Source organism: Lepus europaeus, chromosome 12 (genome assembly GCF_033115175.1).
Source record: "Lepus europaeus isolate LE1 chromosome 12, mLepTim1.pri, whole genome shotgun sequence".
NCBI classification, from domain to species: Eukaryota; Metazoa; Chordata; class Mammalia; order Lagomorpha; family Leporidae; genus Lepus; species Lepus europaeus.
Window position 1 is genome coordinate 82,191,597 of NC_084838.1, and position 17,673 is coordinate 82,209,269.

At 41.0% G+C, this 17,673-nt stretch overlaps 1 protein-coding gene across 1 annotated transcript in view; it reads right to left on the bottom strand.

Moving 5' to 3' along the window:
* The window catches only part of CARNMT1 (carnosine N-methyltransferase 1), a 54,937-nt gene that overhangs the window by 22,873 nt on the left and 14,391 nt on the right, over positions 1-17,673 (bottom strand). Inside the window, exons 2-3 of the mRNA XM_062208427.1 lie at positions 16,763-16,958; positions 15,524-15,687 (exon numbers count right to left, since the gene is read on the bottom strand). Of these exons, the coding sequence (XP_062064411.1) occupies positions 15,524-15,687; positions 16,763-16,958 (360 nt within the window). The remainder of the gene's footprint in view (positions 1-15,523; positions 15,688-16,762; positions 16,959-17,673) is intronic.

The window sequence follows — 17,673 nt, forward strand, 5'->3', positions numbered from 1 at the left end:
GACCCAGATCTAGCTCTTGCAGCCATTTGGGAGGTGAACCAGCAGATGGAAGATCTCTCTCACTCTGTCTCTCCCCTTCTCTCTGTTGCTCTGGCTTTCAAATAAATATTTTTTTAAAAGATTTATTTATTTACTTGAAAGAGCTACACAGAGAAGGAGAAGCAGAGAGAGAGAGAGAAAGAGAGGTCTTCCATCTGCTGGTTCACTCCCCAGTTGGCTGCAAAGGCAGGAGCTGCACTGATGCGAAGCCAGGAGCCAGGAGCTTCTTCTAGGTCTCCCATATGGGCCCAAAGAATTGGGTCATCTTCTACTATTTTCCCAGGACATAGCAGAGAGCTGGATCGGAAGCGGAGCAGCTGGGACTTGAACCGGCGTCCATATGGGATGCCAGCACTGCAGGCGGTGGCTTTCTCCACTATGCCACAGTGCTGGCACCGTAAATAAATATCTTTTTCAAACATCTTAAAAAAAAAAAAAAATCAAGTCATCAGCTTTCAAGATTCATTAAGTAAAAGTGATTCTAGGCCGGCGCCATGGCTCAATAGGCTAATCCTCCACCTTGCAGCACCGCCGGCACACCGGGTTCTAGTCCCAGTCGGGGCGCTGGTTCTGTCCTGGTTGCCCCTCTTCCAGGCCAGCTCTCTGCTGTGGCCAGGGATGCAGTGGAGGATGGCCCAAGTGCTTGGGCCCTGCACCCCATGGGAGACCAGGAGAAACACCTGGCTCCTGCCTTCAGATCAGTGTGGTGCTGCGGTGGCCATTGGAGGGTGAACCAATGGTAAAGGAAGACCTTTCTCTCTCTCACTGTCCACCCTGCCTGTCAAAAAAAAAAAAAAAAAAAAAAAGTGATTCTACAAATTGTGTTTGCACCTTTACTTAAGAAGCCATCTTTCCTTAGCTACTTAAATACTTTACAGAATTTTTTTTTTTTTTTTTTTGACAGGCAGAGTACACAGTGAGAGAGAGAGAGAGCAGAGAGAAAAGTCTTCCTTTTCCGTTGGTTCATCCCCCAATGGCCACTGCATCCGGCGCACCACGCTGATCCGATGGCAGGAGCCAGGTGCTTCTCCTGGTCTCCCATGGGGTGCAGGGCCCAAGCACTTGGGCCATCCTCCACTGCACTCCCTGGCCACAGCAGAGAGCTGGCCTGGAAGAGGGGCAACCGGGACAGAACCGGTGCCCCGACTGGAACTAGAACCCGGTGTGCCAGCACTGCAAGGCGGAGGATTAGCCTATTGAGCCGCGGCGCCAGCCTAGAACTAAATTATTAAACATTGGAAACTTACTTGGGAAAATAATAAAGCTCAGTAAATACTGTTCTACCAATTGGGTTACATTAACTTAAATTTATGTCTGAAAAAAGTTTAAAAAATGTGTTCATACTTTAAACATGTATGTGCTATACTGCTCATTTCAATGTGCAACCTTTCACCACAGATTTCAAAAACAATTTCAAGCAAAAATAAGCCAGTGGTTAATAAATCTGAAAGTGTTTTGACAATAAATTAAGACAGTATTACCTTCATTAACAAATACATAAGTAAAACTATATATTTTAAGTTGCTTGTGCTTATAAACACAAGCATATTAAAAATTCTAAACATGGACAACCTGATAAGACAAATGTGTTTCCATAAGAAAAACCTTTTAATGATTACATAGCGAATTATATGCACACTTCAGTAAGCATACTAATGATTTTTTATAGGTAATTCCCATCTATTGCTATGGCACAAACAGGATCACGGAAATTATCTGAGACCCAAAGCTGACCAATCTAGAAACAGACTGAATTCTGAAGGGCTATCATTAATATCTTTTTTAGGTCACAGAGTTTACTTTTTTTTTTTTGAAGGTGGGCTTCCCAAGCCCACCCTTGAGAGTCAGGATCTCTTTTTTTTTTTTTTTTTTTTTTTTGACAGGCAGAGTGGATAGTGAGAGAGAGAGAGACAGAGAGAAAGGTCTTCCTTTTTCTATTGGTTCACCCTCCAATGGCCGCTGTGGCCGGCGCATCTCGCTGATCCGAAGCCAGGAGCCAGGTGCTTCTCCTGGTCTCCCATGTGGGTGCAGGGCCCAAGGACTTGGGCCATCCTCCACTGCCTTCCCGGGCCATAGCAGAGAGCTGGCCTGGAAGAGGGGCAACTGGGATAGAATCCGGCGCCCCAACCGGGACTAGAACCCGGTGTGCCGGCGCCGCAAGGTGGAGGATTAGCCTGTTAAGCCACGGCGCCGGCCAGAGTTTACTTTTTTTTGGGCACAGCTACAACTTTAATATGGATGTGACCTTTATTGTGTTTCATTAGCTTTCTTAAGTTTTCTGACAGCTCATGTTACCTGCTTTAAGGAAATAAAACTGAATTCAATAAATAAAAATCCGATATAGGAAGAAATATATACTTTTCTATTGAATCTAAAAATGGCAAAAAAAATTTACATATATTCATGTACTTCATTTAAAGTTCAGATATACCCAGTCTATTCTTATAACATGAGTTACTTTCAGGCAGGGAACTTTCAGTGGCTGGGAAACAGTTACAGAAACGAAACTATCCCTTGAAAACCTTTTAAATTGTGGACTCTGTGAAATGTATTACCGCTATATTAAAAAAAAAAAAAAAAAAGGAGAAAACCAACAGTAAAATGGTACTATGTATGCAGATTCACTCAGTATCTTTAATAATGACATGCACTTTTTAGATATGCTAAATTGGTAGGCTATTTAGACACAATGGTATATTCAGGAATTAATTAGAACCATGAACAAGATCACATTTCAAGTACTAGGAGTGATGGTGACATAGCATTTGAAAAGTCATTCAAACTCTGGTATGTTCCTATTATAAACTACCTACTGTCAGAAACAATGATACACTCTGTATGATTCAAAGAGAATACCAATTGGAAATCTTATGGGGTTGGCACTCTGGCATAGAAGGTTAAGCCTCTGCTTTCAACACCAGCATCCCATATGAAGCTGGTTTCAGTTCCAACTGCTCCATTTCCCATCCAGCTCCCTGCTAAAGGACTGGGAAAGCAACAAAAGATGGCCCAAGTACTTGGGCCCCTGAAACCATGTGGGAGACCCGAAAGAAACTCCTGACTGGGGCCAGCGCTGTGTCATAGCAGGTAAAGCCACCGCCTGCAGTGCCAGCATCCCAAATGGGTGCCAGTTCGATTCCCGGCTGCTCCACTTCCGATTCAGCTCTCTGCTACAGCCTGGGAAAGCAGTGGAGGACAGCCCAAATTCTTGGGCCCCTGCACTCGTGTGGGAGGCCCTAAGGAGGTGCCAGGCTCCTGGCTTCAGATCAGCACAGCTCTGGCGTTGCACCCAATTGGGGAGTGAAAGAGTGGATGGACCCCCCCCCCTCCCACTTCTCCTTGTCTATATGTGTAACTCTGACTTTCAAATAAATAAGTAAATCTTCATTTAAAAAAAGAAAGAAAGAAAGCAAGCAAGCAAGCAAGAAACTAACTAACTCCTGGCTTCAGATCAGCCCAACTCTGGCCATTGTGGCCATTCAGGGAGTGAACCAGGGGATGGAAGACCTCTCAGTCTCTATCTCTCCCCTTCTCTCTCTCTAATTTTACCTTTCAAATAAAATAAATAAATCTTTAAAAAAAGAAAATATTATTCAAGTAATGTTTATAAGGATTCATAAAAATTAAAACATTTAGCTGGCGCCGCGGCTCACTAGGCTAATCCTCCGCCTTGCGGCGCTAGCACACCGGGTTCTAGTCCCGGTCGGGGCACCGATCCTGTCCCGGTTGCTCCCCTTCCAGGCCAGCTCTCTGCTGTGGCCAGGGAGTGCAGTGGAGGATGGCCCAAGTGCTGGGGCCCTGCACCCCATGGGAGACCAGGAGAAGCACCTGGCTCCTGGCTTCAGATCAGCGCGATGCGCAGGCCGCAGCGGCCATTGGAGGGTGAGCCAACGGCAAAAGGAAGACCTTTCTCTCTGTCTCTCTCTCACTGTCCACTCTGCCTGTCAAAAAAAAAAAAAAAAAAAAAACAACTTAAAACATTTACACAAACTTAAAAACAAGAGATTAGATAATAATTCTAATAGTCATAATAAACTGATAAGAATAGATAGTACACTTGATCTTACCACTTAAAAGGCCGAGAAATGACATTTTGAATAGTTAGAGTACTTCAAGTACTATCAATGATTAAAATTAACAAAGTAATTTATACTAGTATTTATTAAAGTTATTAATAGTCGCCTTTAAAACAGCGGTAATTTGGGGGCCAGAACTGTGGTGTCATGGGTAAAGCCGCCGCCTGCATGCCAGTATCCTTTATGGTTGCCAGTTCAAGTCCTGGCTGTTCCATTTCTGGTCCAGCTCTCTGCTATGGCCTAGGAAAGCAGTAGAAGATGGCCCAAGTGCTTGGGCCTCAGTACCCATGTTGGAGACCTGGAGGAAGCTCCTGGCTCCTGGCTTCAGATCAGTTATACTCCTGATCCAGCTCTCTGCTATGGCCTGGGATAGCAGTGGAAGATAGCCCAAGTCCTTGGGTCCCTGTACGCCCATGAAGACCGGAAGAAGCTCCTGGCTTTGAAGATGTGCAGCTCCAGCCGTTGCAGCCAATTGGGGAGTGAACCACTGTGTGGAAGACCTCTCTCTGTGTAACTCTGACTTTCAAATAAATAAATAATCTCTCCGCGTGTGGCGCCGGCATCCCATATGGGCGCCAGGTTCTAGTCCCGGTTGCTCCTCTTCCGGTCCAGCTGTCTGCTGTGGCCCAAGAGGGCAGTGGAGGATGGCCCAAGTCCTTAGGTCCCTGCACCCAAATGGGAGACCAGGAAGAAGCACCTGGTTCCTGGCTTCGGATCGGTGCAGTGCCAGCCGTGGCAACCATTTGGGAAGTGAATCAACGGAAGGAAGACCTTTCTCTCTGTCTCTCTCACTATTTATTACTCTGTCAAATTGAAAAAAAAAAAAAAAAAAGTCAAATAAAGATATCAGGGGGCCAGCACTGTGGTGTCACGGGTAAAGCCACTGACTGCAGTGCCGGCATCTCATATGGGCACTGGTTTGAGTCCTGGCTGCTGCACTTCCTATCCAGCTCTCTGCTATGGCTTGGGAAAGCAGTAGATGATAGCCCAAGTCCTTGGGCCCCTGCAACCATGTGGGAGACCCGGAAGAAGCTCCTGGCTCCTGCCTTCGGATCAGCTTAGTTCCAGCTGTTGCGGCCAAGTGGCGAGTGAACCAGCAGATGAAGACCTCTCTCTCTCTGCCTCTCCTTATCTCTCTGTGTAACTCTTTCAAATAAATAAATATTTTAAAAAAAGATATCATTAGAAAATTACAGGCCCAGTGTTGTGGCACAGAGGGTTAAACAGCCACTTGTGACACCACATCCCATACAGAGCGCCAGTTCAGTCCTGGTTGCTCCATTTTAAAGAAAGAAAATTACAGATCAGTTTCTTATGAATATAAATTAAAAATTCTTAAAAAACAAAATATTAGTAAAAGGAACCCAACAATGTATTATGACCAGGTAGGATTTATCCCTGGAATGCAAAGATTGTTCAACACAAGGAAATTAATGCAATGCATGGCATTAACAGGATGAAGGGGATAAGAAACATACATGGTTATCTCAATTAAGTCTAAAAAAGGCATTGACAATCCAGCACCTTTTCATTAAAAAAAAAAAAAAAAACTTAATAAATTAGGAATAAAGGGAAAATTCAACATAAAAAAGTGTATTCATGAAAAAATCCACAGCTAGCATATTCAATCATGAAAGATTGAAAGCTTCCCTTCAAAGAGTCTAGATAAGGAAATAAAAAGTATTCGAATTTGGAAGAGATAAAAATTATCTTTTTGCCTGACATGATTCTGGGTGAAAAATCCCAAAGAATCCACAAGAAAAGTACTGTAGCTAATAAATTAAGCATAGTACAAGATGAACACACAAATATTGTTGTGTTTCTATAAATTAGCAGTGAAAATTCTGAAAAAGAAATTAAGAAAGCCCTTTTATAATAGGATCTAAAAGAAGTTAATAATTATGAGCAAATCTAACCAAATTAAAAGACTCCTAACAATGGAAATTATAAAATATATCTGAAAGAAATTAGATTTAAATAACTGGATAGCCTATAATCATGAATAGGATGTTATAATATCATTACTATTCAAAACAACCTACTTATCAATACAATCTCTACAATCTCTACAATCTGCAGAACTGTAGATGCCTATCCTGGAATTCATATTGAATTGCAAATAGCCAAAAGAATCTTGAAAAAATAGCACAGTTGGAGGTCTCATACTTCCAAAATTTGAAATTTACAAAGGTACAGTAATTAAAATAGTATGGTACTGGCATAAGGACAAACATAGATCAGTGGAACAAAATATAGACTTCAGAAGTAAACCTTAACATACAATGTCAACTGATTTCCAACAAGGATAACAAGACTATCCAATGGAGAAAGGGCAGTTTTTTTATTAATTTTTTTTAAGATTTATTTATTTGAGAGATAGAGTTACAGACAGTGAGAGGGAGAGACAGAGAGAGAGGTCTTCCGTCCATTGGTTCACTCCCCAAATGGTGCAACAGCCAGAGCTGTGCCGATCCGAAGCCAGGAGCCAGGAGTTTCTTTCGAGTCTCCCATGTGGGTGCAGGTGCCAAAGGACTTGGGACATCTTCCACTGCTTTCCCAGGCCTCAGCAGTGCCCATATGGGAAGCCGGCGCTGCAGACGGAGGAATAACATACTACACCACGGCGCCAGAAGAGCAGGTTTTTTTTAAAAATGGTGCCAGGCAAACCAGATATTCAAATATGAAAGAATGAAATTGGACCACTGGCTTATACTACATACAAAAAATGCCTCAAAATAGGGGGCCAGCAATGTGGCTTAATGGGTTAAGCCTCTAGCTGTGATGCTGGCATCCAATATGGTGCTGGTTCGAGTCCTGTTTGCTCTACTTCCAATCCAGCTCCCTGCTGATGCTCCTAGGAAAACACCAGAAGATGGCACAAGAACCCTGCATCCATGTACAAGACGTGGATGAAGCTCCTAGCTCCTGGTTTTGGGCTGGCCCAGTCCCAGCCGTTGTGGCCTTTGGGGAGTGAACCAGTAGGCAGAAGATCTCTATATCTCCTTCTTTAACTCTACCTTTCAAATAAATAAAATATAAATCTTAAAATTACCTCAAAATAGATCAAAGACCTAAACTTAAGAATTAAAATTATAAAAAAATCTTAGAATAAAGGGCATGGGAAAGAAGGGAGGTATGGAGAGAGCAGGCATTTGGCACAGTGGTCAAGTTGCCCCTTGGGATGCTGGCATTCCATATCACAGTGCCCAGTTTGAGTCCCAGCTCCTCTGCTTCTTTTTTTTTAAAAACCTTATAACTATTATTATTATTGGGGATAACATGTTAAATTCAAATTATAGTCAGTTAATAGTGCTATCAAATAAAAGTATTCAATAAACAGTAGAAAGACCATAGTCCGCAGGAAAATAGGCAAGGGCTATAAACAATAATCAAAAAAATAAAAAGATGTTCAATTGCACTCATATAAATTTAAAAATAGCCAGAAACTCATTCAAACTATAGCAGTATATATAATTCCTATCAAATTGTTTGACAAAGATTTGAAATGAAGTTTGATAAACGCTGTATTTGTAGCAAAACTGACATACAAGCAAATTTTTTGCAGGGGGGAGGGTCCCTTTTTTTGTTTTTTGAAAAATTTATCTCCTCTCTGCTGCTTCTGATCCAGGTTCCTACTAATGGACACCCTGGGAGGCAGATGATGATGCAAGTTCTTGGGTCCCTGCCACCACATGGAAGACCTGGACTGAGTTCCAGGCTCCAGCGTCAACCTGCCTCAGTCTTGGTGATTGCCAGGACTTGGGGAGCAAACTACCATGGATGAGAGATCTTTCAAAACAAGCTTTTAAAGAAGAAAATATTAAGGAAAATCTTCATTTCAGTGGATTTGTAGTTAACTTCATGGATATGACATGAAAAGCACAAGCAACAAAAGAAAAAAGTAGATAAATTGGAATTCATGAAATAAACAGCTTTTTTGGACCAAAGGACATTAAAAGGCATGAAAAGACAATCTATATAATGGGAGAAAATGTTTGCAAATCATATATCTGATGAAAATAATTCATGTAAAAAAAAAGAGGTCAAAGATCACAGTCTCATATATGACAAATCATCTGTAATCCAGACATGATAAAGAATAGATAAAGCACAGAAAAGGAGATAGGGTTTTCTTTTTTTTTAAGATTTCCTTATTTGTTTGAAAGTCAGAGTTACGGGGTTGGGGGGGGGGGGGGTGTCTTCCATCTGATGGTTCACTCCCCAAATGGCTGCAACGGCCAGAGCTGTGCCGATCTGAAGCCAGGAGCCAAAAGCTTCTTCTGGGTTTCCCACGCAGGCGCAGGAGCCCAAGGACTTGGGCCATCTTCTACTGCTTTCCCAGGCCACAGCAGAAAGCTGGAGCAGAAGTGGGGCAGCCGGATCTTGAACGGACCACCCATATGGGATGCTGGCACTTCAGGCCAGGGTGTTAACCTGCTGTGCCTAGCATTGAAGCCTAGGAATAAATTTCTGTCTAGAAAACATGTCACAAAAAAATTTTTCCCAAATTTAACTGCCAAGCACAAGATTAAAAAGGCAGCAAACTGGCCGGTGCCATGGCTCAATAGGCTAATCCTCCACCTGCGGCACCGGCACACCAGGTTCTAGTTCCGGTCAGGGCGCCGGATTCCAGTCCAGCTCTCTGCTGTGGCCCGGGAGGACAGTGGAGGATGGTCCAGGTCCTTGGGCCCTGCACCCGCATGGGAGACCAGAAGCACCTGGCTCCTGGCTTCAGATCAGCGCAGTGTGCCGGCCACCGCGTGCCAGCCGCAACAGCCTTTGGGGGGTGAACCAAATGTACATGCAAGGTACTAGCTGCCTCAAACAACCAGTTGAGAATAATTTGTTGATAAGCCTTGCATTTGTAAATGTGACAGGTGGGAATGTTGTTGCTTTCTAGAAAATGAAATTGTTTCTGAGTTTTTATCTGCCATCTCACCTTTTATTTCATGTACCTTGATTTTAGCATCTTTCTCACAATAGAATAATAGGAATATGTTTGTAATAAGAAGAAATATTTGGACTCTCAAGGCTTGAAACTATAGTTCTTCAGTAGTAAATTGGCTACTATGTCCACAGAAAATCATTAATGTATTGATATTTTCATCTGGAAAGGGTAGCATTAAGGTATTATCTTGTTTAGTCAGCTATTAGCATGTAATGGCTGCTGATTCAACATGTTTGAGTATTTGTTTATCTATATGTCATGTATAAATATGAAAATTACTTGCTGTTTTCACTTGTGGTAATTTTTTGACTTGCTTCACTATAATTACTTTCTGAACACACAATTGAAGGGATATTAGGTCCATTATATACTAGTGATTTAAGATTTATTTTATTTGAAAGGTGGAGTAACAGGGAGAGAGATCTTCCATCCACTGATTCACACCTCAAGTGACACAACAGCTAGGGCTGCCAGCATGAAGTCAGGAGCCAGGAACTTCATCCTGGTGTCCCACCTAGGTGTCAGAATCCAAGTATTGGACCATCTTCCACTGCCTTCCAAGGAGCCTTAGCAGGGAGCAAAAGCAGAGCAGCCAGGTCTAGAACCCGTACTCCTATAATGGGATGCTCTTGTTGCAGGCAGCAGCTTAACCCAGCGTACCACAATGCCTTCCCCTAAAGTGTGTTTAATACACCTAGCCTACCAAACATTACAGCTTAGCCTAAGCTACCTCAGATGTGCCCAGAACACTTAAATTAACCTACAGTTGGGTAAAATCATCTGACCTGAAGCTCATTTCATACAGTACTGAATATCTCATGTAATTAACTGAACAGTGTGCTTCAGGTGAAAAACAATGATTGTGTGAGTATGCTAAGTTGACCATTTTAAGTTGGGGACTGGCTGCATTTCTTCCAATTTATGTTAGTGGTTTGAGACCTAGAGATGGCTAAGCAAGTTGGAAATACAGCTAAATTCTTAATTATTCTACCCAGTTATCAGGCTTGAAGAAATAAATTTTATTTGTTTTTTTTTTTTATGATAACATACCTGATGTACAAGAATCAGAATCAGAGTAACATAGTTAATGATTTGCTGCCTTTTTTTTTTTTTTTTTTTTGACAGGCAGAGTGGACAGTGAGAGAGAGAGAGAGAGAGAGACCGAGAGAAAGGTCTTCCATCACAATTGGTTAAATTTTCTTACTTCTTTGCACATCTCATAATTTTTCAGTTGATTGCCAAAAATTGTATATAAAGAAACAATAAAAACTAAATATTAACGAGATAAAAGTCATTCTTCTGTGTCAGGACACTAGTGTAGGGACTGAGTAAATCACTTAAAATGATGACAGGAAGTCTTCAAAAGAAAAAAACCAATAAACATCACATATGTTGAAATTATCAGATTTTCGGCCGGCGCCATGGCTCAACAGGCTAATCTTCCGCCTTGCGGTGCCGGCACACCGGGTTCTAGTCCCGGTCGGGGCGCCGGATTCTATTCCGGTTGCCCCATCTTCCAGGCCAGCTCTCTGCTGTGGCCAGGGAATGCAGTGGAGGATGGCCCAAGTACTTGGGCCCTGTACCCCATGGGAGACCAGGAGAAGCACCTGGCTCCTGCCTTCAGATCAGCGTGGTGCACTGGCCGCAGTGCGCCAGCCGCAGCAGCCATTGGAGGGTGAACCAACGGCAAAGGAAGACCTTTCTCTCTGTCTCTCTCTCTCACTGTCCACTCTGCCTGTCAAAAAAAAAAAAAAAAAAAGAAATTATCAGATTTTAAAATAATCATGAAGAATATGTTAAAGCAACTGGTTGAAAAGACAGATCACATATACAATGGGAATTTCAGCACAGAAAAACCATAAACATACACAAATATTCACACCAGCATAGTAGTTGATTAATGGGCATGAGCTTTTATTTGGGGTTGATTTGTTTGAAAATGGATACTTCTGTTATATGCATTTCACTCCAATAAAAAATGAGGAGGGAAAATTAGCATGTAATTCTCAAAATTCTAAAAAAGGTATAAAATGGCCCTTTAACATACAAAGATGTTCAACTTCATTAATGATAAGTAAAAAACAAATTAAAACTATGCTGAGAAGGGGTGGGCATTTGGCCTAACAGGATGAGTGAAGTGCCTGAATCCTATATTGGAGTGCCTCTGTTCGACTCGGCTCTACTACTGAGCCCAGGTTCTTGTAGGCACTACTGGGAGGGAGCAGGTGATAGTTCAAGTGGCTAAGTCCCTGACACATCATGTGGGAGGCCTGGAATGAGTTCCCAGCTCCCAGTTTCTGGCCCAACACTGGCCACTATGGGCATCTGAGGAGTCAAACAGCAGATGGGAGCTCTCATGTCTGTCTCTCAAAACAACAAAAAAACCATACCAAAATACAATTTTCCACCCAAGACTGGTAAAAGTTAATTAACAGTTTGGCCGGCGCCGTGGCTCAATAGGCTAATCCTCCGCCTTGCGGCGCCCACACACCGGGTTCTAGTCCCGGTCGGGGCACCGGATTCTGTCCCGGTTGCCCCTCTTCCAGGCCAGCTCTCTGCTGTGGCCAGGGAGTGCAGTGGAGGATGGCCCAAGTGCTTGGGCCCTGCACCCCATGGGAGACCAGGATAAACACCTGGCTCCTGCCATCGGATCAGCGGGGTGTGCCGGCCACAGCGCGCCTACCATGGCGGCCATTGGAGGGTGAACCAACGGCAAAAAGGAAGACCTTTCTCTCTGCCTCTCTCTCTCACTGTCCACTCTGCCTGTCAAAAACTTAAAAAAAAAAAAAAAAAAAAAAAAACTTAATTAACAGTTTGTCAGGACTGTGAATAAATGGGTCATTTCATACATTGCCAGTAGGAAGGCTAAACAGTACAACCCCCCCACCTTTTTTTTTAAGATTTTTTAATTTGTTTACTTGAAAGTCAGAGTTACACAGAGAGAGAAGGAGAGGCAAAGAGAGGGACAGAGAGAGAGAGAGAGTCTTCCATCCGATGGTTCACTCCCCAGATGGCTGTAATAGCCAGAGCTGCGCCAATCCGAAGCCAGGAGCCAGGAGCTTCTTCCGGGTCTCCCACATGAATGCAGGGGCCCAAGAACTTAGGCCATCATCCACTGCTTTCCCAGGCCATAGCAGAGAGCAGGATCGGAAGAGGAGCAGCCAGGCCTAGATCCGGCACCCACATGGGATGCCGGCACTTCAGGCAAGGGCATTAACCCACTGCACCACAGCACCAGCCTCAAACAGTACAACCCTTAAAGGGAAATGCAGCAATAATTATGGGACACAGACTCTAAGGTGGCCTCAACGTATTCTGCACCTACAGTTAATCATACCTTTTTATGAGTTCCTTCCCTCAGAGCATGTGCAGGATCTGTGGCTTGCTTCTAACCAACAGAAAATGGTAAAGGTGATGGGATGTTTACACCTATGATTGTTAGTCTCCTTATAGGTTTAAGTATAGGGCCATTTTGGGAAAGTCCACCAGAAACAGAACTACCAGTTGCCTCTATGCACAAAGGTGGGCTGGTAGCCAACAACCAGTAAAAAGTCAGGGCCCACGGCCTATGTTCTATAGCCACAATGAAACAGCAGTGAACCAGTCAAGCCTCTAGGGGGAAAAACAACCCAGCAGCCTTTTAAAACTACACAGAGAACCTAGTTAAGCTATGCCAGACTCTGCATCACAGAAACTATGAAATAACTACATGTTACTTTAAGCAATTAAGACTGTGGTAGGGGGCTAATGCTGTGGCATAGTAGGTTAAGCCTCTGCTTATGGCACCAGCATCACATATAGGTGCCAGTTTGTGCCTTGGCTGCTCCTCTTCCAATCCAGCTACCTGCTAATGGTCTGGGAAAGCAGTGGAAGATGGCCTAAGTGCTTGGGCCCCTGTACCTACGTGAGAGACCCAGAAGAAGCTCCTGGCTCCTGGCTTCAGATTGGCTCAGCTCCGGCCACTGCAGACATTTGGAGAGTGAACCAACAGATGGAAGACCTGTCTGTCTCTCTTTCTCCATGATTCTACCTTTCAAATAAATAAAATCTTAGAAAAAGATAAAATATGGGCCTGAAATCTTACTGTGCTAGGAGTAAGGAAATACTCAAAGTTTGAGGTATGCCAAAAGGACACAGGCATGACCTTGAAAAACTCTTGCAGGCCAAATCTGAAGCACTTTGAATAACAAAATAAAAACAGTAATGGATTATAACCCACTGAATAAAATAGGAAACATGAGTCCTTACTGATGAAGTACAGGTAGGAGAAGGAAGGGCTCTTCTTCCTTATAGGAGAATGCCAAGGAATAAATGTAGTTAAAAAAAAATCACTGCTACTGCATAAGTTTTGTGGCACACCAGGTTAAGCCATTGCTTGGGATGCCCACATCCCATATCAGAGTACCAGTTTGAGGTGAGTTACTCTACTTCTGATCCAACTTCCTGCTAATGCACCCTGGGAGGCAGCAGATGATGGCTGAAGTTGAAGGCACTTGGAAGTGAACCACAGGATGGCATATCTTTCTTTGCCTTTCAAATAACTGAACATAATAAACAAAAAACATTTTTAACAAAAGGAAAATAATCACCATTCTATAACCACCACAGGACAAATTGGTTCATGCAAGAATCATGAATGGATGATAATTTTAGAAAGGAGAAAGTCTGAGGGGGAACAAGTTATCAACTACATAGTGCAAAAGTATCAGATATCGCTTATTCATTGTAACAAAAGAAACAGTAAATTGTGGAAGAGACAGATAACATCATGATGAAGTGATCAAAATTAAAACTGTCAATGATAGACTGACAGACACTGCATGTTTCTGGATGTGAGATCTTGAAGAGGAATATCAGTTATGTAGTATTTCTACAAGGGATATACAGCTTAGGTCTACTTATGAAGAAACATGCAATAATTTCAAACCGAGTCATAATCGATAAAGTATCCTTTTATATTCTTCAAAATGTCAATGTCATGAAAGTCAAAGAAAGACCAAAGAACTTTTCCAGATTAAAGAGTAAGACATGGCAACTAAATGTAATACAATACCCTGTACTGGATTCTAGACTAGATAGAAAAAGTAAATCTTACATAGGCCATTAGAAGGATAAATTATGAAACATGAATATTCACTGTACATTATATAAGATTAAATCTCCTCATTTTGATAATTGTATTATGTTTACATAAGAGAATATCTTTGTTCTTAGGAAAAACTTAGTATTAAGTGGTAAGGAAGAAAAGCACTATGCACAGAAATTAATCTTTCAAATAGTTTAAATAACTGGTGTAATTTTTAGACATAACTATACATAACGCAAAGCATTAAGAGGGAAGGAGAGGATGTGAGAGGATAAAGCAAATGTGGTAAAATTGATAAATTAGGTGAAAAGCATATGGGAGGTCTGTACAATTCATGCCATTTTGATGTAATTTTGAAGTTACTTGAAAATGAAAACAAGACTGGGACACATATGTATTGAATTCTGGAAGGATACACTTAATCTTAAAGATGCTCATCAGTGAGGAGAGCAAGGAGATGCAAAATAAAGAGCCTTCTACAAAAACCCCTTAAATAACAGACAGTTCCACCCAGTGGTTCTCTTTGTAGCCTCTATGCATGTCAGGGGTTCTTAACCTAGGACTGATGGATCCCAGAGGTCTGTGGCTAAAATTCACTGGGTCTATGAAGGGGATGGAAAAAATTAATCTTAATTTCATTAATATTCAATATCTTTTTCTTCAACTATGAATATAGGCAATGAACAATATTAAATGTAGCAGTGCTTATGACTTTATTACCAACCAAAATCACACATATTTTCATCACTTTAGTTACTAAGGTTCTCAAAATAATGATATACCACTCACCATTTTCATGACACATTAATTACACTCAATGCTAGATTGCATTTAATGTGAAAAATGAAGAAAGCAAGTTATATCACAAATCTGTTTTTTAGAATTTTGAGAGCTATATTTTAAAATAATAGATTTCTTTTAATACTCATTTTATTTTTTTCACTTAAAAATGTTTTCTGCAAAACAGACCATGGGCTTCAGACTGCCCCAGGGTCCATGGCACAAAAAGGTTAGAACCTATGCTCTATGACACAGACCCCTGATTTGCTTACAAACTCATCATAATGAAAATTAAAAATGGATAGCTTTTTGATCCACCATAAAGCAAATTATAAAAAGAGGCACATGATAATAAGCAGTCATTCTAACTTATTTAATTTCTAGATAATTTCCTATAACTACCAGAGCAAAATTATTCAGAATATTAACTGCAATTTCACACAAAGCATTCAATAACAAACATACCACTCATACACGCAAAACACACAGGCACACAGCAACTATAAAAATGAATCAAGACTTGAAATGTCTTATAGAGCAACTCAATCCTTAACATATCTTAAAGAAATTGGTTAAAAATAAGATACTATTTACCATCTCTCTTTGGGAAAATTTTTTAAAATTTCTTTAATGATTGGCTGGTAGCAGGCATCCCTTTCTGCTTTCCCAGTTTCACTCCAGTCTCTCACAAACTGTTTCAATGTGGATTTTAACTTATCCATGTCAAATGTAGATGCTGGCATAATCTTTCCATTCCCCTGTTTAAAAAAACAGAAATCAATTAGCTTCTTAGAGTAATAGTTTTGAATATGGTTGAATAGACATGCTGCCCACAGCCCATATAGGTAGTTTAGTGGATAAATCAATAGGGGTTTAAGTGCACCTTGAGATCCTAAATGAAAGAGTTTAGTGGTCTCACTTCTTTCTACCCTCAATAGATTAAGACCCATTAATGGTAAAGCCACCATACAATTAAGCAGTCTTCACTCAGGAGAGAACAAAACTAAGTGGCTATGGAGACCCATGTCTTCTCCTAAGATTTATTTATTTTATTTGAAAGCCAGAAACGCAGAGAGAGAGGAAGAGACACAGAGATCTTCCATCAGCTGGTTCACTCCCCAGATAGTCACAATGTCCAGGGCTGGGTCAGGGAAAAGCCAGGAGCTTCTTCCATGTCTCCCACGTGGGTGGCTTTTCCAGGCCATTAGGAAGGAGCTGGACTGGAAGCACAGCAGCAGGGAAACAAACTGGCACCCATATGAGATGCCAGAGTTATAGGTGGTGGCTATATGGACCATGCCACAACACTGGCCTCCCTTTCTCTCTTTCTTTCTCTCAAGACAGGGAAGAAAGTCCCTCCAAGTCATTGATGGGGTAGCCCAGAAAGGCTCCCACTGGAGTGGCCCATAAGTATATTTCAAATACAAAACAAGGACTTCAGTTCCTATTTCTACAAGTCTCTTGAGATTAGTGAAAAAGTTTCTTAAAATATAAGATAAATATCAGTAGATACATCAGAAAAATATGAGGGTAATTTTATTTACATGGTAAAATGATATAAAAATGTAATGCCCTAAGCACAGAACATGTAGAATACAACATCAAAAGCATATCAAAATGCCAACAGCTATCTTCGTTTAAAAAACAAATAACATCAGTGAATCTGGTCTCTGGCACACTGTTTTATTAAACTAATCAAACAACAGAATATAGAAGGGAAAATACTTGCTGAATAGAGCAAACAATCGGTATCAAGATTATAAAAATAAAATCCTAAAACATAAAAGATCTCAAAATATTTAGTAAAAACAAATAGAAGAAACTTTCACATACATCTTCTCCATATTCTTTATTTTCAAACATATGTATGCAATCATTCACAATGGTCAGTAGTATTTCTTGATTATGATCAATGCATTTTCGGATCTTGTCCAAATGTAGAACAAATTGAGGAAGTAGTTTCTGTTGATTAGGTGGAAGAGATCGAAACTGTCTTTCTGTTCGGTGTACTCGCTCATGCATACTGGTGCTAAAACATAAAAGGTGTTTTTAAATTGGCAAAACAATTTTTAGAAGCCAGTCTTATTTTATGGTTGTTTTCTGTACTATTCATCCCTCATTACATTGGATATTATCCTATCATTTACAGTCTTTTAGTTTCTTAAAACCTATCGACTTAGTTTTGTACACTTTTACTTTATTACGAATCCTTCTGTAGGCAATCAAACAAAAGCTAATGTTTTCATAAATAGTAAAAGTAAGTACACATATCAATTAGAAGAGGAAAACAGGAAACTGTAAAGGCAATTAATATACAATTATTTATTTTTCTAACTGCAATTTTCAAACTGAAAACTTTCAGCAAAACCACCTGAATGCTGTAGACTTTTCCATCATTAAATAGCAAAATGCTGCTGTGAAATTAGTTTAGGATATATACAAAAGTATTTCAAAATTAAAAGCCAACAAAATCGAATATTTTTAAATATTATAAAGGATCTTATAAACTACCAAAACACTAAGCAAGGGAAAATTGAAATTCTATAAGGTTTTATATGACAGTATTCATAATTTGCAGTCTAAAAGTTTCCAGTATTTTGGGGACAAGCAATTTATAAAATCAGAAAAGCAAACATAACTTTTAAAAGTTAAATGAACAGGCCGGCATCATGGCTTAACAGGCTAATCCTCCGCCTTGCGGCACCGGCACACCAGGTTCTATCCCGGTTGCCCCTCTTCCAGGC